The 23,430-nt window shown below is 39.4% G+C and overlaps 1 protein-coding gene across 4 annotated transcripts in view; it reads right to left on the bottom strand.

Annotated features, from left to right (window-relative positions):
• The window catches only part of LOC111862693 (exportin-1), a 49,512-nt gene that overhangs the window by 22,836 nt on the left and 3,246 nt on the right, over positions 1-23,430 (bottom strand). For all 4 annotated transcript variants that reach the window (XM_023848285.2, XM_023848284.2, XM_023848287.2 and 1 more), the window contains exons 4-11: positions 20,220-20,394; positions 14,931-15,037; positions 11,252-11,482; positions 9,807-9,926; positions 9,344-9,472; positions 6,170-6,325; positions 4,545-4,739; positions 740-982 (exon numbers count right to left, since the gene is read on the bottom strand). In XM_023848285.2, the coding sequence (XP_023704053.1) occupies positions 740-982; positions 4,545-4,739; positions 6,170-6,325; positions 9,344-9,472; positions 9,807-9,926; positions 11,252-11,482; positions 14,931-15,037; positions 20,220-20,394 (1,356 nt within the window). The remainder of the gene's footprint in view (positions 1-739; positions 983-4,544; positions 4,740-6,169; positions 6,326-9,343; positions 9,473-9,806; positions 9,927-11,251; positions 11,483-14,930; positions 15,038-20,219; positions 20,395-23,430) is intronic.

Raw genomic sequence — 23,430 nt, 5'->3', positions numbered from 1 at the left:
TTTACAATTATTATCACTTGCAGTATCACAAATATTGCTTCCACTATATCTCGGCGAATACTAGGCTTCAACTGCCTTCGACGGTGACACTCTTAAGACTGACTTCTGGCTCAATGCTGGTCTACCCAACTTTGCGATATCTGGTACGTTGTCCCCTTATATAGGTGTTCTTCGGACCACATACCAGACACCATTTCTGTTTCGACAGTCGGTTGTTGCGCAACAAACCTTCTGTTGTCCATCTCCGGGGAAACGTGTTTGTCGTTTTGGCATTCTCTACACAACGGCCCACTGTTATTGTGTTACCATGGAAGTACCTACTCCAAACATGTTACAATATAATAAAATGAAATAATTTTAAGCCACAGAATGTACTACAGTTATGGTGTATTAAAACATTTAGACAATGAGTTAAAATTATTACATTTATGGTATTTGTCATGTTCAAATATCATTATATATACTATTTATGTTGGTGTCGATTAGTGTTATGGTAGGGGATGAACTGATTAGGCTGAGGATAGGGACCAGTGGAAGGTTCCTGCGAACACAGTAATGAACCTTCAGGTTCCATAAAGTGCTGGGGACATGCTTGAGTAGCTGAAAAACTGACAGCTTGTCAAGGACTCTACTCCATGGAGTTAGTAAGTCACTTAGTTAGTTAAGCATGGAATTTTCAGTCACAGTATTTATCCTGTAAATATGTTTACATTAGCAAAGTGAAACAAAGTGTTCTTACTGTGTTCAGGTTCTTCCATGACCACTCCGCCCCACTGACTTGGTTCTGAAGCTTCTCTGTCATAACCCGCTCTGTGTCTGCATAGTCCAGATGAGTGAGGTACACCAGTGTTTCCCTCATGTTCTTATATAAGTTGATTGCGTCAGTGTCCTTCATAAACTCTCGCACTACTTCACCATTCTCATTTTCCACCACTAAAACTTCTTCTGGTTTTGCCATTCGACTGATCATGATGTATCGTACCTGCAGGAACAGACATACACCAAAATAAATAATTTCAAAGCAAAAAGTTTGGCTCTGTAACAGTTATTTAAACTTCACAAGAAGTTTGTGCTTACTTCAACAGTTAATCATTATGAAGAAACATTTGACTAGGGCCTCCAGATACGGCCAGTGCTGGACCTTCCATGTGGCTGATTCTGTTAACTCCAGTGATGGCTGGAAGAAGGGACCTGAAGTTTGATGTCAGGAATTTTTAGGGGGGGGGCATAGGGTAGGCTGGGATGAGGCTAGTTTGGAAATTGAAAGTAACAGCAGGTATAAGAAATACAAGGAATCGGCCCATACGGCAAGCTTAAACTGGATCAGCCAACCCAGTTTGGCCTCTTCTCCTATCTGGACCCCCTTACCCACAGTGAGGTTATCAACTCAGAGAGATCAGTATGATGTGACAGATTCTTCATGGGTTTCTGTAAGGTTTAGTCTCGAGCGTTTAGTTCTTACTCCATAGATGGCCCTAGCAGTAGGCACAAAAAGGTTTCACAAAATTCTCCAATTAATTATGTGCACTGTTTTTTCTTGGAGTTGGTTTGTTGCATAAAGCTTACACATCTCTTTCTACCTTAGTTTCAGGTCTAAGAATGCTTTGTCACAATTTTTATTGCATATTTTCCTGTTACTGCTGTCAACAGAGCCTAGTCTCAGGTGTTTATACAGCTGTAGTTATACTGACTTTCACTGCCCAGTGATCGATTAACCTTTAACGACCGAAAGTCCGGTATACCGGACGGTACCTGTGACCTCGAAGATGCCGAAAGTCCAGTATACTGGACGCAAGACACGTGCTCACTTTAGAAGTGCTGACGGTTAGACGTTGAGTTTGAAACCAAAACAAACACACGCAAGTTCAAGTCAGAGGTCCAGTTGTTGGCTCTGAACAATAAAACCCTTCATCATGGCACTGGGTTCGATTTCGTTTACATGTAGGTAAGACTGTTTGTGACTTGGTCAGCCAAACAGAGTGGAAGCTTCTTCACAGAAAAGCTGACCCAACATTCCTCTGTGCGGGCAGATCACTGCTTCTGTAGCTCTCAAGGAAGTGTGACGTGTTTAGTGAGTGTCTGAATTATCAGCTTGTGAGTCAGTGGCGGACTGTTTCTCTGGGGAAGCCAAGATTTTTCATTGAGTCATCTGGAACTGAACATTGACAACACTGTCCGGCCAGCCAGATAGAAACAATAACTTCCTGTTTGTTCGCTAAGCGAGAGACTGAACCAGATTGTCTACCAGCGTATGAGAAGTGAGGTCTGTGTGACCTTCACAACGCGCTGAAGCAAACTCTGCCTCTCCGCGCTCCCGCACGCAGTATCTATAGTAGCGTAAACTTACACGACGCAACGAGTTGAAACTCGTGTACAGTCTGACCAAACATATTGGTGTATAGTGTCAATGTATTTTGGATATAACGACGTCTCAAATTTGAAGAAAAACTTATGGGTAAGTCTTTTGGAATTTCATTGCACATATAATAGAGAGTATATTTTGAATTTCATGACATAACAATTACAGTTAATTTTTATTTGTAAAAATTGTCATAGGTATATTGTAGGAAATTTCATTCTCTTTCAGGCGGTTTTTAGTTCGTATTTCTAAGTTGCATAGAACGGAAAATATGTAGTTTTTTCTGAAAGTCTACAATATTAAAAGGGAAAGGTCAAATTAACTCCGGCAGCAGCGCAGTCGTGGGGGGTTTATATGCCGGCTCTTAAAGGTTAAACCATGTCTTGTGATGTGTGTTCCCTTCTTAGCTGCGATTGTTGAACATTACAACACTCGCAGCCAAGAAGGGAACACACATCACATTACACAGAATATAAGAAAAACGACCCCCATAGTGGAAGAACCACACACAAGTTTTAATTATGACACATAAGATGAATAATCTTAACAAGTTTTAGTGTGTGTAAATTCATTATAGTTGACAAATACGCACTTTTAAATACTTTTATAAAGGCAAGCAATGAAATAGATTAGCGTGATTAGGGCACCTGATGATGGCACTATGTTGCCGAAACATGTCGTGAAGTAACAGGTGAAATTGAGTGCACTACAAGACGGCAACTGTATACATATCATGGATAAATATCATCACCATTCAATGTCTTTCACTGCCAACATCTGGGTGCAAAAAACCCCAGTGATCACCTGTACAAGTCATTACAGCACTGAATAAAATTAAAGCCCATGCTCCCAATAATCAAATATTCCGGGAGCTCTATCTTAAGAATGAAGATTTTTAACGTTAGCTGCTTCGTACTGAGGTACACTCGCTATCAAAAGGCGAACTGTGCAAGATGCTTTCACACCTCTGTGACACTGCTGTGGAGTGGTCTTCTTAGGACACAAATGCTCTGCTCAGTGATGAACTCAAAGAGATCAAGCATGACACTGCTTACTTATCAGGAATATTTGCAAAGGCATGGAAATATTAAGGCCACATCTATCATCACTGTTTATTTCAAAGTAAACCAAGAACAAAAACATAAACAAAAATAAACTCTGTTGCCTTTAGTCTGCAAGTGAACTATACTGACTGAGCGACTACCGCTTGTTGGCAAAGTTAGTGCCAACTTTTGAAGACAGAGGGGTGTAGCGCAACGGATTCCCACATCCCTTAATCTTGGTTTTCTAGACCAAAGCCACTACTTTCCCATTCAAGTATCTCCTCAATTAACCTCACGAAGCTGAGTGGACCCTGTTCCATATTCACCACTTCTCAGAAAATCTGGTAGCTGGGAATCGAACCCAGGAACTCTGACCACTAGACCACAGAGGTGGGATATAAGACAATACACAAGTTTTTTGTGACCACTTGGATATGTTACTGCATGAAGATGTATCTGAGCAATCTGAGGATCTTCTTTTGATGGACATTTCAAATGTGGTGATACCTGGGGAAGGTGACATATCAGAGCAAGAACTGAGCTGAAGCCAAAGCTTAAGAAATCATGCCTAAAGTTCTAGTTACAGAAGGAAATTTCTGATTGCTATCCTTGCACTATGGACAGTGGTTAAGAAGCTCCCTGTTGCATTTCCAGCATCACATTTGGTGGAACATGGTTTTATCGAGGTCATCCAACTCCTCACCAGCAAAGAATCAACTCCAGATTATGCAACATGGTGATTCAAGACTCATGCCAAGTGACATTATACTATTCAATGGCAAACCAGTATCACTTCATCGGGTCCATCCACTGCATTAAGAATATACTAACACTGAAGTGGTTACTAAACGCGGTATCCGAGATTCTTGCTAAATAACGATCAGACTTCGAAAAGCATGTATCACTGGACCAAGTTCATCAATTTTGTTGAATTAGGCTAAAATGTTCTCATTGGATTTTGAATAAAGGTGTAATTAAATATCACTGTTTTGAATTCCTTAGTGGGTTATGCAAACACCTATTCTGACGACTGCTTTTTACAGTGTTGGGTAAGGGGCATGGGATGAGTTTATGGAAAGAAGGGGACAGTGTCCTAAAAGCATTTGGGAACCACTGCTATAGAACATGTAATCCTGCCCTACCTTCGTAAGTACATCACTATAGAACATTCGACGTGGTGGAATGGCAGAGTTGGTTCTTGCCAGGCAGAGGGGTGACTGGGGAGTCAATGGGCACTCCCGATACAGGTCAGCACTCAACCCATTCCAATATTCTAGACAAATCTTGAAGATCTCTACCTCATCAACTTCAGAGATCAAGACTAAGTAATGAAGCGCCTGAAACGGGCAAAAAGTGAAGGGTAACATCACATAACAGTTGACAACACAACATTTTCATGTCAAAATAAAAAATTCTTCCGGATTTAGACTTTTTTGCCATGTTTTGAGCTATATTACATACATTCAGAGCCTTCTATGAGGTTCCAGGCCTTCAGGCCTACAAACTTTGTGTTGTTAGTGTCTTAGTGCCATATTCAGACAATCTGACTTCACAATGAATCAATAGCGCAATGCAGCCCACAGGTTAACATTCAGGTTTTGTGCAAAAATGGTCACACAACACAATCCCACTAGAGGCAGAATTTTTCATTCATATCAACTGTAAATATGTAACAGACCACCACCAAAACCAGTAACAATAAAAAAGTTCAAAATTTTCCAAGGTCTATTAATATAAATTATTCCAGAAGTATATGTTTCGCAGTACTACTGTTGCTCCCATCAAATATGTTAACATGTTCATCCAGCCACCATGCTGCTATTACCAACTACATAAAATCACAAAGGCATGGTGTTGACATGGCCTCTAATGTCGCAACATTCATATCATGTTTTGTGAAAGCGTAGTAATCTCATAAGCCTAATTATTTTCCACGTGGAAAGGAAAACAGGCTAACGAGAGTGGAAGGACAAATGGCCAAATATCTGTAAATAGCTACACATATGCAGCAAACAGGTCACTAGTACCAGTCAAAAATGAATTTCAATGATATACCATGGCGAAAAGTTGAACTAGAGCTGAGCCCTTCCTGAGAAGCCACCAGTTGCTCAGCTATTCTAGAATTTCAGAACATTTCATGGAACTCAAAGGTTCATTACCATGCACACAACAGCCTGCCACTAATCCTATCCTGAGCCAGCTGAATGCAGCTCATTACCAGCCCATTCCATTTCTCTAAGATTAATTTTAACATTTTTTACCCACCTATGTCTGGGTTTTCCTAGTGGTCTCTTTTTCTTCCTGGCTTTCCCACCAAAACCCTGTACACAGTCCTCTTCTCTCCCATGTGCTACATGCCCTACCCATTTGCTCATCCTTGACTTTACACTTCTAATTATATTCGGAGAAGGGAAAAAGTTATGAAGCTCCTCATTGTGCATTTTTCTCAACCTGCTATTATTTTGTCCTTCTTGGGGCCAAGTATTCTCCTCAGAACCATGTTCTTGAACACATTCAGCCTATGTTTCTCCCTTAGTGTGGAACACCAAGCTCCACACACATAAAAAACTATAAGCAAAATTATAGTTTTGTATTTTCAATTTTTATGCTTTTAGACAACAGATGAGATGACAAAGGCTTCGAACTGTACAGCAGCAAGCATTACCAGAATTTAAGTGATTCACACCAGCCCTGATCAAGCACGAACTACAACACAGAACACCTATGTAACAGTTGTGAGGCCACCAAAACAATATAACTTTCTTACCTTCATTAAAAGATCATTTAACTGTTTCTTCTCCACTAAAGCACCATGCTCTTTCAAATAAGTGCATAGAAACATTGCTAAATTCTGTATGAAATTCTGTTCCTGGTCTTGTCCACAAGCATATGCTTCTCGAATATTGGTATTCAGGGGGAGCATCTGTGAGAAAAATACATATGTTGAACCATACATTATACTTCTGTCAGTAAGATTCCAAGTCTTAAAGAGTCCTACCTTTACAGCAGGAGCCACATAAAACTCAAGACATAAGTTACATTATACAGCATTTCAGCATATAGCTATTCATTTACAGTTATTTAATAATCCTGTTAATATCTCAGGCTATACAGGGACAACTGTTAGGACGATTGCTGTAAACTTAACCCGTTGCCGTGGTTCGTCGTGTATGTTTCGTCAGGGATTTAAATCGTCTGGGGGGGTTCGGCGTGTATGTTTCGTCCAGCTGCACACCTATGTTATAACGCCCATAATAATTGATGGTTTTGCTGTAGATTGTTAGATTTTTCGCTGGCCTGTTGTCACAAGAACAGAGTATACTAAGCCAACGAGTTTAGCTGAGATAAGTCATCGTTACATATGCCTGTCTTGCAGCAAATTCGTGTTGCTTCTTGTAGCGGTTTCGTCACTCAATGGCGTATTTGCTTTGCTTGTGAAGTAATAAACACCAGAGAGGTGATGTGTGCTGTTGTATATAATATCATATTGCCCTGAGCTGGCCACACAAACACATTCCATTGGAATTCTTAGAAGAGGGTTGTCCAAAATGTTATTCTCGTAAAATCGATTGCTTTCGCACAGTACATAGCACCCATTTCTTAGAAATACGCCACAATTTAAGGCAGAACACTGTGGTCACCCCCTGAGACGATACGGATGTGTGTGGGGGAGGGAAAAGTACTCATTATCGCTCCAGTTGACGCCATTTTATCGTACTGACCTTGGTGGTCGTTTCGAGAGCCAGCTCTGTGTTTAGACTAATGCTTCAAGGCGTCACCTGCTTACATAGCCGAGATACCGGGTGCTCATATTATAAGGCAAGGTTATAAAACCAACTTTTAAGATCATTTTAGTGAAAGTTTCATCCTTCAAGGCGTACCATTCTCTGCTCAAATACTAAATAACATGCTTCCATTGAAGATATAAAGGGGGTTCATATTATAAGGTAAGGTTATAAAACCACCTTTTAAGATCATTTTAGTGAAAGTTTCATGTTCCTATCTCATAGAATTTAAGAACAATGATGAATAAATAATTTTCGAGCAAAATTTAAATGGCCGGCTGAATATATTACCGCAGGAGCCGCGGCCGCGGAATTTAAATGACCACGTCAAAAGGTTAAAACAATATGAAAATGGATTAATCTGAAATATCCTGATATTTTCACGAACGGACTGAGGTCAATCACAATAAACCTGTCAGCACAGTGTCCCAGCCCAGACTTGAATCATGTGTCTCCCATACACAAGTCAGAAGCACAGCTACTTAAGCCAACTACCTACATCTTTATGATTCGCTTCCTGCTCTTATATAGCTGGGTTCATTCAACTAGACATTAGTCTGCCAGCACCTGCTCAGGCTGGTTCCTCACTCATGGATTTTCTTTTTTCTTCTACCCTGAAGATGGAGGCGATACGTTCCTATGAAACGTCAATTAGCACAATACCTACACAGCGCCACATCCCAGAAAATGGATTTGTTCATAGTCCCCGCCTTGAAAACCTCAAATCTTACATAGTATTTTCTATGTCCATAGATGGACCTTTGCTATGCAATGCGCGTTGTGATGTCACACAACAGTAGTGGGAAGCAATCACGTGACGTGTTTACTGTGATGCACTGCCTGTCCCTCACCTACATAAGTGAGCAGAGTTCAGTTGAGGGGGTTACGAAATAGAAATAACGGTGGTGGAAGCATGCAAATGGAGTAAAGTGGAACCTGGAGTACAGAAGAATACAGGAGCTTGGCCTATGAAGATGTAAAGTGCAATTTCAAGACTTTATGTGTGCTACAGTGCAGTGGGATCGAGTGTGTGTAATTTAGTGAGATTTTTTACAGTTCCCGTGTTATACACCGTCAGGACTAGTTCAGATAGACTGAAGAAATTAGTGTGGAGTGACAGCACACTGTGTAAAGCAGCAGTAGTGTAACAACTGACTGTAGTTATGACCTGTAGGTTGTTAATAAATCCAATAAACCAATTCACCTATCCAAACCCATGTCTCAGTCACCGAAATATGTGACAATATGTTCCCAAGGAGACTATTCTGAAGGAGATGGCATCCAAAATTAAGCCAGCATTTCTTTTTTGACCTAGTCCGACAACTTTCCATTACACCTTGTATGGATAGTAGAAATGGCATGCACAGATATTCCCAAACAATTCAGTAATGTAAGTAAGAGATTTTTTTATGTTGCATTACTGGGGTGAGACTGAGATCTCTTGGCACTGTAGCCTCAACTTACTTCTTACTCATGGAGCTGAGCCCTTCTGGAGGAGCTGCCAATTTTGCAGCTACTCAAGAATTTCCCAGCATTTTATGGAACCCGAAGGTTCATCACCGTGTTCACAAGAGCCCTCCACTGGTCCCTATCATGAGCCAGATCTATCCAATCCATACCATCCCAAACTATCTCTCTAAGATCCATTCTAATATTGTCCACCCAACTACACATTGGTCTTCCCTGTGGTCTCTTTCCTTCTGGCTTTCCCACCAATATCCTATACGCATTCGTCTCCCCCATTCGTACTGTAGCCTCAAATGCGTTTACAACAACAGCTCCTGATGACAGGCTGCACCCAGGCCTCTGTGATGGGAAGCCAGCAACTAACTGCCTGAGCTATACCATGATGAAAGGTTCTGCTCAATACTCAGAAGATCCCTGACTCAGCCAGGAACTGAGTTAATGAATTCTAAATAACAATTAATCGCTTCCTTCAATACAGTCAGTTACAGAGCTCCTTTCCTGAATAACAGACAATATGAGTTTATACATATTAATTCAATTTCCACTTGAATTCTCATGTCCCATATGTAAAGAAAACTGTAAAAATTGCTCTAATTGGGTATAGCTAGGCAATAATTACTCAGCAGTGAAAGGGTTGGGTATGATTTCGTATGAAAACACTATAAAAACATAAGAAACACACATCTTACCTGTCCCAACCGATTCATCGTTTGTGTGAACATATATACGAACATGTCATCATAGTTTGTGACAGTAACACCAGCAATCTCCGTCAGACATTTCAGAGTCACATTTCGGAACATAGGGACATAAAGGAACTAGAAACAATAAACAAACATATTACTAAAGAGTACAGTTATCTGGGTTGTAACACCGTGTAGTTCGGAGAAAAGCAGATGTTTCATTTACCTCCATTTTTACAGTTGCAGATTAAGCCAAGCAGGAAACTAGCAGGAGGTAGCAAGCTTAGCTCTGAACTACATGGTACTACAGTCCAGGAAATACTGTTCAGTCACCCATCATGAACACTTCAAACCCAGCAAGCATGTTACCAATGGCACCTTCCACTGCCATTACATGACAGTTTCATTATACATACAAAACTGTCCCAATTTCAGTAACACAGGTATATACTTTACATTAACAGCATACCTTAGATATCAGAGCGTCTATCAGCTTCGTTTCAAATATATAACCCAAAGGAATCCAGTTGAGAAACCGCAGCAGCGTCTCCAATGTAGCACCAACAAGTGGGGCATTTTGTGAGTTGTCCTTTAAAAAGGCAAAAGAAAAATGCTTCATTACTATCACATTCATTTCAAACAAGCATAACAGAAAACTGCTCCCCAAGGCCTACAAAAGGAAACAGTATGCAAATGTATATTCAGTGTACCTCTTGGAAAATAAATTCTGCTACACTGAATCAAGGACTTCACTACATGGAAGTTATCTGAAAGAACACTGGGAATCAAAACAACTACAATGCAAAAAGCAATGGTATAAGATCCAAAAGGTAACAAATTTTGTACACTAACTGCAAGCTGTATACTACACTGAAACTCAATACTTATAGAAAAAAAAATACTGCTTATATTGGGCTTTGACTGGAACTGTGAAGAAATATATAAATAATGTAAGATTTATATAAATGTGGGAATGCTAAATGGGCACATCACTGTACTACAATTACCACACAGGGCACGCAGTATTACAGTTGGTTGAGGCAGTACACTACAAGCTGGAAGGTCATGGCTTCCATTCCCAATGAGGTCACTGGATCTTTCAATTAACCCAATCTTTCCAGCCGCACTATGGTCCTGGAGTTGACTCGGTCTCTAACAGAAATGGGTACCAAGAATCTTCCTGGGGGTAAAGAGTGGCTGGCATGTAAGGTTGACAACCTCACTGCTACCTGTGAGCCAACTGTTCAAAAAACATGTGAGGATTGACAATTCACAATCTTATGGGCTTCCATGGCCTGTTACAGGGATTTTCTACGCACTGTAGAGTACCACATACTTAAAACGAGTCCCCTCCAAGAGTAAACCCTGGGGTCGTCACACAGGGGCGTATCATCTGAAAGGATGGTGGCAGGACAATGGTCCACCTAAACCGAGATGTAAGACACTCTACCCAGGTCTGTGTGGCACCAGGGTGGAAACTAGCCAGTGTCATTAATGATCCCCTTGGAGCACTTGTATTTATGTCTTCCACCCACATGGGGCATCGCCCACTGCTTTCAACTGTTTCGCCCAAGACAGAACACTTTTATTGGAGGATGGGTTCTGAACTTATCTGAAGAACTGACTTCGTTTCTGCCATTAATGCCCCACCCACCCACCCAGAGCCTTGTGTTGGCCAGATGCCATTCTCAGAGCAACTGCTGACTGGGCTTCACAATCTCACCTGTGTCACTCCATGTGTTGCACATGCATTTGAAACAACATACAACACTAATAATCATTCAGAGTTTCTCTTTCATATGGCGAGAACTGCACTCTTGTAACTTCACTGACTTTCAGAATGAGAATTCTTGAATTGTGGTCATTCCTACTCAGATATCCCATATTTTATACAGACATGATAATGAGACTCACCATAACAAACTGACACAGCTGAAAAATTTGTGAAAATTCTGAACACATGGTATCCTTCAGATGCTTGGCTTTAGTCTGCGTCATCTGACCACTGGAGAAGTCAAAAACCTCTTCACTAAGAAGCTTGAGGATAGCCATATTATTCTGACAAAGGCTTTCATTGGTCTTGCTTGCACCCACAATGTCAGGAATAAAGGATTCCCAGTTCTTCGGCCACTCGCACTTCAGTACCTGATGACAGAAAACAGAAACACACATCTACTCTGGAAGTACAAAGATAAGAATCCATCCAAACGCACAGTGCTCAGTGTCATGAGGGAAACATCCCACTAAGCCACCACCTCACAAAATAATAATCTAGAGAGCAAAAGCACAGTCACTTCAGTTTGTGCCAGTATATGGACGCAGCTCTCCTTTAGCCTCACAAAACTATAGAGTAGCCAAGTTCCATTCTATTTTGCAAGTTATACTGCACATACTATTTGTAGCCAGACTGGCCTCACAACACTTTACAGTAGCTCGTAGCTGCACATTTATCAACAATCTTTTTTTTTTTTGCAGAAACTTCATTACCGTATACACAAGAGTACACCACTGGACCCAAACCTAAGCCAGCTGCAGTCACTCCACATCATCACAAAATGTTTCTTAACCTTTAACATCCATATTTAAATCCCCCATCACCAGAGCACTGAGTGTCAAATTTAAACATATTTTACTTAGATGAAAAATTATTTACTGGGTTGTTGCAACACAAATTTCTGTTTTGGTATTTGCAACTCTGAAGCTTACTGCAGAATAAATGGGCTTGTGTAATTTATTTTGCTTGAGTTCAAACTTGGTCAAAGCACAGCATAAACTGCATGAAATTGGAACAAAACATTCAGCAAGGAAACAGTTCAACTTTGGTTTAAGAAGCTGTGTTGTGGTGATCTGAATTTTGAAGATGAGGAAGGTCGCAAATGTCTCTCAGCCACTGTCAACAATTAGCTAAGGGCCATAGTGGAGGCTAATTTAGTCAAGCTGCCACTTAAGTCATCTCAGAAAAATGAAATAGCCTGACAAGTGGGTTCCACAGAAACTGAATGAAAATAATAAAAACCACTGTTATGAAATGTGCCCTGTGCTGCTTTTCTGGGGGGGGGCCTGTTTTGTGATTGAATTGTGACGTGACGAACAATGATCCTTATATGATAACTGCTGACAATCTGCATAGTGATCTGACTATAGTGAAGTGCCAAAGCCAATGTTGCATCAAAAGACAGATATGGTCACCGTTTGGTGGTCTGCAGCTGGTGTCATTAACTACAAATTCCTGAATCCAGGCAAGACCATTACTGCGAAGAAGTATCATTGAGAAAATAAAAAAGTGTACCGAAAGTTATGTGAAAAACAGCCAACATTCATGAATCAACAAGGACCGATCTTGCTGCACGATGTCAGACCGCAATTTTCACAACTGATGCTCAAGAAACTGAATCAATTAAGCTACAAACCTGCCCCATCCACATTACCCATCAGACCTGTCACTGTCTACCACTTTTTGAAGCATCTGGAAACTTCTTGCATGAGAAAATCTTCAATAATCATGCAGAAAGTGTTTTCAATTAATTTCTTGGTTCCAGGACTGCAAATTTCTATCAAAGTGTAATAACGAAACTTGTTTCTCATTAGCAAAAACGTGTTGATTATAATGGTTTCTATTTTGATTAAAGGTAAAATCGTCCCTGTGCTGAACTAATTAAGCCCTACCATTAAGGTGTATGAGGAAGTGGATATATTGATCCATGTTTTCTCGACTTCAGCACTAGCTGGAGGTAAGTATTTTTAAGGATTGCATTCTGCTGCATTCATACAATAAACGTATATAATTTTTACTGTCAATGCAACAATACCTTATTATTTATCTGTTTATTTACACAGTACACACTATGTTTCGAACTTAAATGGGTCATCTTCAGGTGCTGCAAGTTTCACACATATTATTACCGAACTGCAACGCTAACATTCCCATATTTATAAATGGTTCATATTGGTTTCTACTCAATTCACAATCTAGACAAAAACTTAGACTAGACTTGGTTAAAATTAACAATAAAATACAATAAAATGAGGAAAAAAATCAGAATAGAAATTGTACATGTGATACAGTTATATACATAACAATAGGTTAAACCTAATTTAATATTTAGGTGATCCTAAATCCACAATTTCATATTTAAAAATGATCTTTGAAAATGTTATAAGCTGTGAGTAGCTTCGAGTTTGTTACTGGAGTAGACCACACATAGGCTTTGTAAAATTTCTTCTACTGTTTGCTGCATTGGCTCACCAGGTCAGTATCGTAATGTCACCATTTTCCTTGAAAACAGATTCCCTCTTCTTTCATACTGTTGGGAGCCAATGGTTAATGTGTGCCGTTTATATTATGTGGTTCATTGTGCTGCGTGGTTCATACTACAGTACAGAATAAACCCCTCCCATTAGTAATACATCACAAACGTCTGAGGCAAAACCATAATACTGCTTGAATGCCTGTACCAACCATAATGAAACTTGGAATGTACATCATTCCACTTGAGGCCATCTCAGCGATGTACTTCATAGAAGTGACTTGGAAGGGCAGAGGAGACGAGGAATGCAGTGGCTACGGACTGGCTGGCTTTGATATTAATAGCATTCAACCTTACAGTTGTACTAATATAGTTAATTTAATCCCTTATGGGTCTTGAAACATGATTTTGTCAGCCATTATGTATTAGACAGTCGTTTAAATAATTCAGAACAGCTCCAAAATCAATCATTACTGTATTTAAACTAAACAAATACTATGACACTGGGTCTTCCCCAACAGTATAAAAACAGCTGTTCCTCTTAAGCACCATGGCATGAAGATATACAAGGGAGTGGAGTTACAGTTCCATGTATACTTCACCTCTGCATTAGATTCCAGAAAAAGGTCTGTTTCATGCTCTAGTTTCATTAACCCTGAGTAAACAGCCTCTAGTGCCCACTGGAAATGAGGATGCATGGGCCCCAGAGCTGATCAAAATGCTGACAGTGCCAATAATTAAAAGTCATTTCTCCAGTCATCTAGCCCATAGCCAAGTCACTATACCAACTGACACCCATGCAGGTTTTCTTTGTTATCACTACTTCGGACATCCATTTTATTTCAAGAATGGATACCACTTTCCATTTACCAATAGTACTATACCAATTAATAATCCTGAGTGCATCGCTGCTGCTTTTTTTTTTGTTACACAAAACCACAATTCCTTAGTCAGGATAATCTATATCCTAGCCAAGATATGCATCAAGCACCTCCAAAACACAAGCCTAGTGCATTAGAGCTATGTCAACCTGTTTGGTGCATCAGCTATCATAATCAGGTAAATGACATTAAAGTATAATGACAGCAGTTACGTGCTTCCAAAAACACTACATCTGACCACATTTAGAATTAACAATATAGCAATCTAGAAGACTTCAAGATATAAGTATTTTGGTTCAATACATGCAAATCTCTAGTGGAAACTTCACTGAACAACCACAAGGTACTTATCGCAAGCTAACTGAAACTAAGGGGTGATCATTAATTAGAAGTGCTTTCATGTAGGGGAGGGGAAAGTATTCTACATGACTAACAAGAAGAGCTGATCGTTCAGGACAGTCTTACCTGTACAAGAATCATGTTTAGCTTGTTCAGATACACCTTCTCTCTCTCCATTATATCTGCATCTGATGATGTTTTGATGATCAGACCCACAATGTACTTCTTTATTCCTGAAAACAAAATGTATGAATCAGTGAAGAGGGGTCAAACCAGTTCTTTGCTTTGCTTACATGTGAGGCATATGTTGGAACTGCGAGTTCTCGCTGTGACACTAGTAGTCCTGAATACATTCACTGCTGCTTTCAGTGAACTTTGCTGAAATATTTAAACAAGTTGCCATGAAATATAGATGAGATCTCAAGTTCTGCAAGATATTATCAAGTGCTAGGTGGTTCAAATATGACCGGGACTGATTTTTTTGTAAACAAGCCGCACTGAGCAGCAGCTGTGCGACCTTGAGATAGTGAAGCCACAACCTCCACCCTCCCTCCTGTTAGGGTCAGAACCTGTTCAGTCCTCTCCGGAAGTTGCTAGAGTGATGAGTGAACAGAAGGTACCGCGGAGCATGGAACAATGCACTGTGATAAAATTCCTCATTGGAGAAAACGTCCCATCCGCTGAAATTCACCACAGACTCCAACAAAAGTATGGGGAAGAGTGTCCCTCATGGACCCGTGTGTTTGAGTGGTGTAAGTGCTTCAAAGAGGGCAGAGAGCGCGTGGAGAATGAAACTCATGATCATCGGCTATGAACATCCATCACCAAGCCAAACACTCATCATGCACACGCACTTATTCGTGAGAATAGGCACATCACTATCAAGGAACTTGGAGCAATGTTGTCCATCAGTGTTGGTAGTGTAGAAGACATCATGAAATACCATCTGCACTATCGCAAGGTGAATGCACAGTGGGTACCATGCACTTTGACAGGCATGAGCAATATGGTGTGCATACAAGCTGCCAGTCATCTCCTACAGCAGTTTGAAGACGAAGGTGATGCATTTTTGAAGTCTATAGTGAGTGACCACCGATGAAACGTGGGTGCACTACTTCATTCCCGAGTCCCAGCAATCATCACGCGAGTGGCAGCATACCAGTTCTCCCAAACCCAAGAGAATGCAGAGGAGCCGTTCGGCAGGAAAAGTGATGGCAACGTTCTTCTGGGCCTAGCAGGGGGTTATCCATGTAGACTTTCTGACAGATGCCAGAACAGTCAACACAGCTTATTACTCAGACCTCCTGGCAACAGACGTGAAGGAAAAGATCCGATCCAAGCAGAAGAGAGGTGGAAAGCGGGTAGCCTTCCTTCAAGACAATGCACGCCCTCATACGACAAAAACAACAATGGAAACCCTCCAGAGATTGAAATGGAACCTTCTGATACTTCCGCCGTACAGTCCCGATTTGGCACCAAGTGATTTCTACCTGTTCGGAAGGCTCAAATCAGACTTACAAGGCATGCGGTTTGTGGACAACGATGCCGTCATCCAGAATGTTCGGGAGTGGATACACCGCCAACCACAAAACTTTTCTGAAAAGGGCATCAGGATGCTTCCAGAATGTTGGAAAAAATGTGTTGACTCTGGAGGGGAGTATGTTGAAAACTGACATGTGCAAGTAAGTGTTTGGCAACTTTGGTTTAAAAAAAAAAATCAGTCCCGGTCATATTTGAACCACCTTGTATATGTAGTGCTACCAATAACCAACAATGGATTGATATCCTGCTGCAGATACAAATTCTCAAAAAGTCGGAACTGTGTGCATAAAATAACAGCTCTCCTTCCTTCTTCCTGGCTTATTCTTCAACCCTGTAGATGGAGGCATGTCCGACAACTTCTTCCAGACTACATAGTGTCACATCACAGTAAAAAAATACGGTAAAATTATGATATTACATGGGTGTTGCAGGACGGAATGAAGACCCAGGCTATTGACAACAACCAGTATTTCAAAAAGTTTTGTGAGAGATAATGTTTTAATGTGACAGTTTTTGTTTACAACAAATATATCAAATTAGAATAAAAATTGTATCACATTCAGGTTTAAACGCATGCCTCACTTAATCGGTGTTTCTTTAAAATAGTCTGATATTTTCTTTCAGTGGACAAGCTGAATCCAACATGTGAGGGCATTACCATAGCTCATACAGAGAAGCACTGATGTCTCCTCAACAAATCAACAATAACACACAAGTTCATGTTGCCAACTCAGAGTGACCCATTACACGCACTAAGTGGCTTACAAAGATAAAAATTAGCAATGAAATTTGAAATAAATATTTTACAAAGAAAATAAAATGGAATAATTTCGGGAGCCATGACTAGAACAATGGTATATACCAAAGTCCGCATTATAGTGAAGCACATTCTAATGGAGTTTCACTGTATTCTTCAGTTCTGGCATGTTTACTCACTTTTGTCAAATTACCTCAAAAATTGAAACAAGTGTACTGGGCATGAAATATGATTCACTCCTCTCTACAACCTTTTAAAAACATTATTCTCTTATATATATAGTTAGTGAGTTACACTTGGAGATGCATGCGCAAACATTTGCAGGTCTTCATGTCAAGCATCTATTACTAATGTCTGATTTTAACCAAAATTAGAAAGTCTCCACCAATTATAGTGAAATTCATTATCATATTTTAGATTTCAGCAGTCCTGGAGTTCTTACATGTGTACATACGAGTACAAGCAGAAAAAGGGAAGCAAATGGTTGTACTTTTGCAACTGTTTTTGTGAATACACTAGAAAGGAATAAGGACTGAGTGTGTTTACCAATGACCCATCCTGTAGTTTCCTCAAAAATGACAATCCAAATAACATGAATATTTTAATGAATTTCATTTCACTGAACATCTGCAGCAAGTGATGTGCAAAGCTGCCCTGTTGCACCATGATGAAGGAAGGCCATCACCATGCTTAAAATTTTGTGTGTTACACACATTCAACAATTTTCAGGCTGATATTTCTTACAAGCAATGATTTTATGACAGAAAACAATGTTGCAAAATAAGAAGCCCACAAATAAACAGCCTAACTCAAACTCACAAAATATTAACACCCACATTTTGGTGTGAATCTCTAAGCCAGCAAGTCTACTTCATCAAAATACATCAAATAATACAAAGAAAAAACTTAACAATGACAAGCAATCAGCATCTGTGATATGTTGGTAAACGACCAGTAACTACACACCATCGGCCCTCTTACGAAGGTTCATGGTTTATTTAATTATACAGTCAGTATCTGAAGGCTACAAAACATCAAATGATAGGATGATACTGAATAATAGATTGGAGCAGTGGAAAGTCACTGTAGTCCAGTCTAACGTACTATGCCAGCATCTGACTGGAGATCTAGGTAAAGAAAAAGGATTAAGCTATTCCTAACAAGCTGTGGAGGCCCACACGGTTGTCAGACGTTGAGGCACCCTCATTTTCTATACAATGTCCATGCACACAATGTCTTCATCGAGGCACCCACCAAGCCTGGGCCTTCCCTTCCCCTCCACTACTTTTTGCTTTTCTTATCCTCCATCATAAGGTCACAACCCACACACAACTTTTCTCCCCCCTTCCTTGGCTCTCTACCCAAAACACAACTTCTCTCCCCAGGGTTCCCGTCTATGGACTGACCATCTTCACGTGCTCAAAGTAGTTTGCTCTTCCTTTTTTTCCTACTGGTTCACCATTTCTCAGAGAGAGCCAATACAAACTGATAGCCTAGCTGGCAAGTTCCCTCCTTTCCTATATAATCCCATGTTCTTCCACAGCAGCATGCTGGTCTTCAACCCTGAGGATGGGTGTAATATGTCCTTCCATGACATTGAATGGCCTTCTGCAGATTACATTCTGTTAAATCCCAGAAGACATAACTCTTCATATCACCACTGTGAGAACCTCAAATCCTACTTAGGATTGGATTAATTACACGCTTTCATCAAAGCAGTATAATATGATGTATACATTCATAGAAAAGGTGCACATATAACAAATGTAAAACATCTATGTAGTAGCACCATCAACACCTTAGACCATGGGTCTCCAAACTTTTCGAAACGCGGGCCACATTAGGTAATTCAGCACTTTCAACGGGCCGGATAAAATGAGAAATTAATAACTCTAGGTATATGAGTTTTACTGAAAGCACAGAATTTCATAAACTAAATAACTATATACAAAGTACGTGAGAATAAATTATCATATATTAATGACAGCAGACAGAAGCGGCAATTGCTCATATTTTCATCACAATTATAATAAAACAATTAATGTGAATGATGGAACTCTTTTTGCATTCTTAAAATCTGATTAAATTGAGGTTCAAATTTTGAAACGCTAATTACAAGTAGCGACTTTAAATGTTCATCGGATAAATTTGCCCTGTATTTCGACTTGATGTACTTCATCTGGGAAAAAGTGTGTTTACACGGATATGTCGTCCCAAAAATGGAGATAAATTTACAAGCCAGCCGTTGTAGAACGGACTGAAGTTCCGGTAGCCTTATCAACAATCCTCGCTACCAATTCTCGGAACAGTTAGAGCAAAACTGGGCATAAGTTGCCTTTAATACAAAAATGGTAATAAGTAAGACACCGGCGGTGATGATGATCTGTTACAATTACACTGCACCACTGCAAGAAGTCTCGTGCACAAGACGGCTAGTAACGATCTGCTCGCGCTACCTATATTGTCATGAAGTGACACTGCTGATCGAAGCCGAACAAGTACAAAGAAATACTGCGCAGTATACGGTCCAGAATTAGTAAAATTGTGAATAACATTAATATTAACATAATATGGAATATCAATATATTTTAAACACAATCTTAATTAATGAATTTGAAATCTATGAACAAGTATTTCTTTTTTCCAGTACTCATTGGAAAATTAGTTCAATTGGCGCATTTCTGCACAATTCTTTCGCGAGCCGGATAAAATCACATCGCGGGCCAGATGTGGCCCACGGGCCATAGTTTGGAGACCCTTGTCTTAGACCATTATGGCTTCAGCAGAAAGTTGCTAGATTCATTTTCTGTATATTAATAAAACCAAAATTGCTTTACTGGAGATCTTGATCACACCTGGCTTTTCTATAACGTGGTTGCCTACTTGAGGCACGTCACACTTTCAAAGCTATTCCAGACACACCATAACTTATATATGGATTGTGATGACCAAGCAAAATTGAAAAATGTAGCCTAGAAGTAACTGATAAGTATGTAACTTGAATGAAGTCTATATACAACACTGGTCATGGTAACAATGGTACAGTATAGTACATCTATGACTGACTCAATGAACGACAACTTATCCATGCACAAAGCTCATACAACAACCCTTACCTTCGCACTGGTTCCTGGGTAGAACTTTCCATCGTGTCTTTATGACTTGTTCCAATATCTGAAGTGCATAATATTTGGTTTGCTGGTTATTAGAAAATTCAAGAATAGTATCAACCCTTGTCCAAGCATCTGGGTGCTCCTTAAGTGTTGTCAACACTTCCTGGGCAATACGTTGCTATAACAGAAGAATAACAAGCAATTATTTGGATCTAGGTTATAGTTTATACTGGGACACAAGCAGTACCAATAACTAAATGAAACAGTCATATAAAAATTAACATTACTATGTACTTGCATCAACAATGTCTGCAGAGAGATATCTGTTAACTCCCTTCACCTTTCTGTACAGGTACACAAGTCTGTGGAAGGGAGCGGAAGGGAATAATAAATAAAAAGAAAATATATAAGGTATAAGATGCCCATGTTTTAACTGTATCTAATTACCTAACTGCATAGCAAATATCACTGTATTCAGTGTGTCTGAATTCAGTAGCCTTGGGAGAATGTGCTTCCCTTGTGACATCTTCATGATGCAGCAGTGATCCAGACAGCATACTCAGTGGAACAGTGTATGGTTTTAGCAAAAATATTTTTACCAGACTATCGTTATCAAAATTAAGCATGAATTCCAAGTGACATCATTTTAGTGCAGGAAAGCACCAAGCACGTCTGCAATAAACAGATTAGTTAACAAGTTTGGAACAACTGGACTGCAATAAAGAATAAGAATGGCATTGCTGGTAAGGTCTGTCAGAACACCACAAAATATTCACAACCAGCAAACAGTCGCAAGAAATATGTATTTGGTCTTCCTCAACAACTCAACTTAGAAGCAACACTAGTGCATGACAACTGGGACAACGTGGAACCTGCACAAATTTGAAATACTGCAAGCCCTTTGTGAGGCCAATAAAGCCAGGAGAGGTGACTTTTAAGATGTTTCTGGAAGACAATCTGCCAGAACTCTGAAGCATACGACTACAGATAAGGCCCAATCGCACTTCAATGGCTACATGAAAAATCAGAACATTGGAGTGGGCCAATGAACACCAGCATAACATAATGGAAAAACTGTTACATGCAGAAAAACATAAAGTGTGGTGTACTTGGTCAACAAATGGTACATTGGGCCAATTTTTCCTATCTGCACTGTGACTGCTAGTTATTAACTCCATTTCTTCAATGAACGAGTGTCAATTTCAGAGAAAAATTTATCAACAGTATGGGGCTCAGCCAGAGACTGTGAATGCAGTGCTGGATATGTTCAATGAGCAGCTCGACAAAGTGTTACCTAATCTCTTTCTCTGAATGATTTGGATATAGGCAGTCAGACCCTTACCCTTAAGGGGTATTTTGAAAGATACAGTTTACAAAAACAATCTGAATGTAATAAAAAAATTTAAACAAATTTTGGCAAAGTGATCAGTTGCAGGGAAGAACCTCTGTTATAGCCGTGCACACCCTTCAATCTGGTTAAAACATAAGCATTTACGTGACACTATATGCAGAAAGCAGATAAATAAAACAATTTCACAATTTAAATGCCCACAATCTGAAAATTAAATAACTTATTCCTTCCAAATATCTAAACAGCTTACAATTTTATGCTTAGTCTCAAAGAAAAACTGCCAGGCATAGAGATTTTTTTTATTTTTCACAACAATTATATAATAACATATTCCATTTCAAGTACTGGCATCCATAAGAAAGGGGTGAACACATACTTTGGTAGACAGACCACACTACCAGCTCACATAAGACTTTCCAGTCAGACAACTTCATCGATGTACTCTGTAATACAAGATTCTTGTGTCCACTTTGAATATATACAAAGTCAAGTTTAAAAAGTCTTAAAATCAATATAAAAAAGTTCCAGAAGGTCTTATCAGTTTCACCTTACAGCTCATTAAATTATACAGTGATATCTGGGTATAATGAATTTCAGGAGGATGGCTATTGCTATGCCAATTTAAGTTTTCATGACAATTATGCTAAATTACATTAATTACATTTCCTTAAAAAACTTGCTGTATATCATTATAACATAATTTCTTTGCATGAAAATGAAGTTGAAGAAACTTTTTCTACACGAATAAATAAAATTACATAATCAATATCAGATTAATTTCTGAACTAATTAATTATGTAACAAATACACAAAGCTGTTGTGCATAAATTAATTATGGCACTGGAAAACCGTGAACACTGATTATTCTCTTGACCACAATGGCACTAAATTGATATAAAAGTTCTGGAAAGTCAAAAACTTCTTAAACCAGTGCAGGTTATTTACTAAATTTAAATTCACTATATAATGTGAGAAATGTAAAGGCAGGTGGGGTGAGGCCATGTCAGAAGCACTAGTAAGTCACTGTACAACCATGTCTCCCCCCCCCCAAAAAAATTACCTAGAACAGGGTACCTGTGTTTCAGCTGTAGGTGAATGGGTTACTTCATCACCTGTCCTCTTAAAATCTATTTATGACAAAAAGTCAGGAGTGACACAAACAGGGCTCGAGTTTCTCATGTCATCCAAATCTTGTATTTCTATGACATCTAGGTTACAGTTATATCTAATCGACCATTCTGATTTCATAAAAAAATGAAACAGTGTATTCTACCGTCTATGGGCCTTCAATCACACAAACAAGTATATGGAGACAGGTGAGGGAAGACAAAAATATCAAAGTTATGAAGGAAAGGAAGATGAATGAACGACAAAAATATAAAAGAAATTACTTTCTTTGAGACTAAAGATGTCCTTGCACTAAAACAATGGCTCTCAATGCATGGTCCTCCAGGACTGGCCAGAGTGTCCACAAGACTATTTTTTGCTTCCTGATACACGTTAGAAAGAAAACTGTACTGGATATTTAATATTTTACAAAATCTTATCTAGAACAATGTATAACAAATATTCTGGACTAAATATTATATTTCAGCATCCTGTTACACTCACACAATATATATGGATAAATACCGTCTTAAGTGCAACAAATTTTATTGTAGTTTTTACTTCTTTTCCTCCTCCACACTACATGTTTCGGCCCTAAATGGCCATCATCAGGTGTGTATCACTCACGTAGCTGTTACACTGCTTGTTAAAATTTAAAATTACCAGTCTTTCTAATTGTATAAAATCTTTGTTAATCTACACGCGTCGATTTGATTTTTAAATTAGCACTTTTTAAAACTTAATTCAAGTTAAAAT

This window comes from Cryptotermes secundus, unplaced genomic scaffold (assembly GCF_002891405.2).
Source record: "Cryptotermes secundus unplaced genomic scaffold, Csec_1.0 scaffold5, whole genome shotgun sequence".
Taxonomy (NCBI): domain Eukaryota; kingdom Metazoa; phylum Arthropoda; class Insecta; order Blattodea; family Kalotermitidae; genus Cryptotermes; species Cryptotermes secundus.
This window is presented reverse-complemented; position numbering and strand designations above follow the sequence as displayed.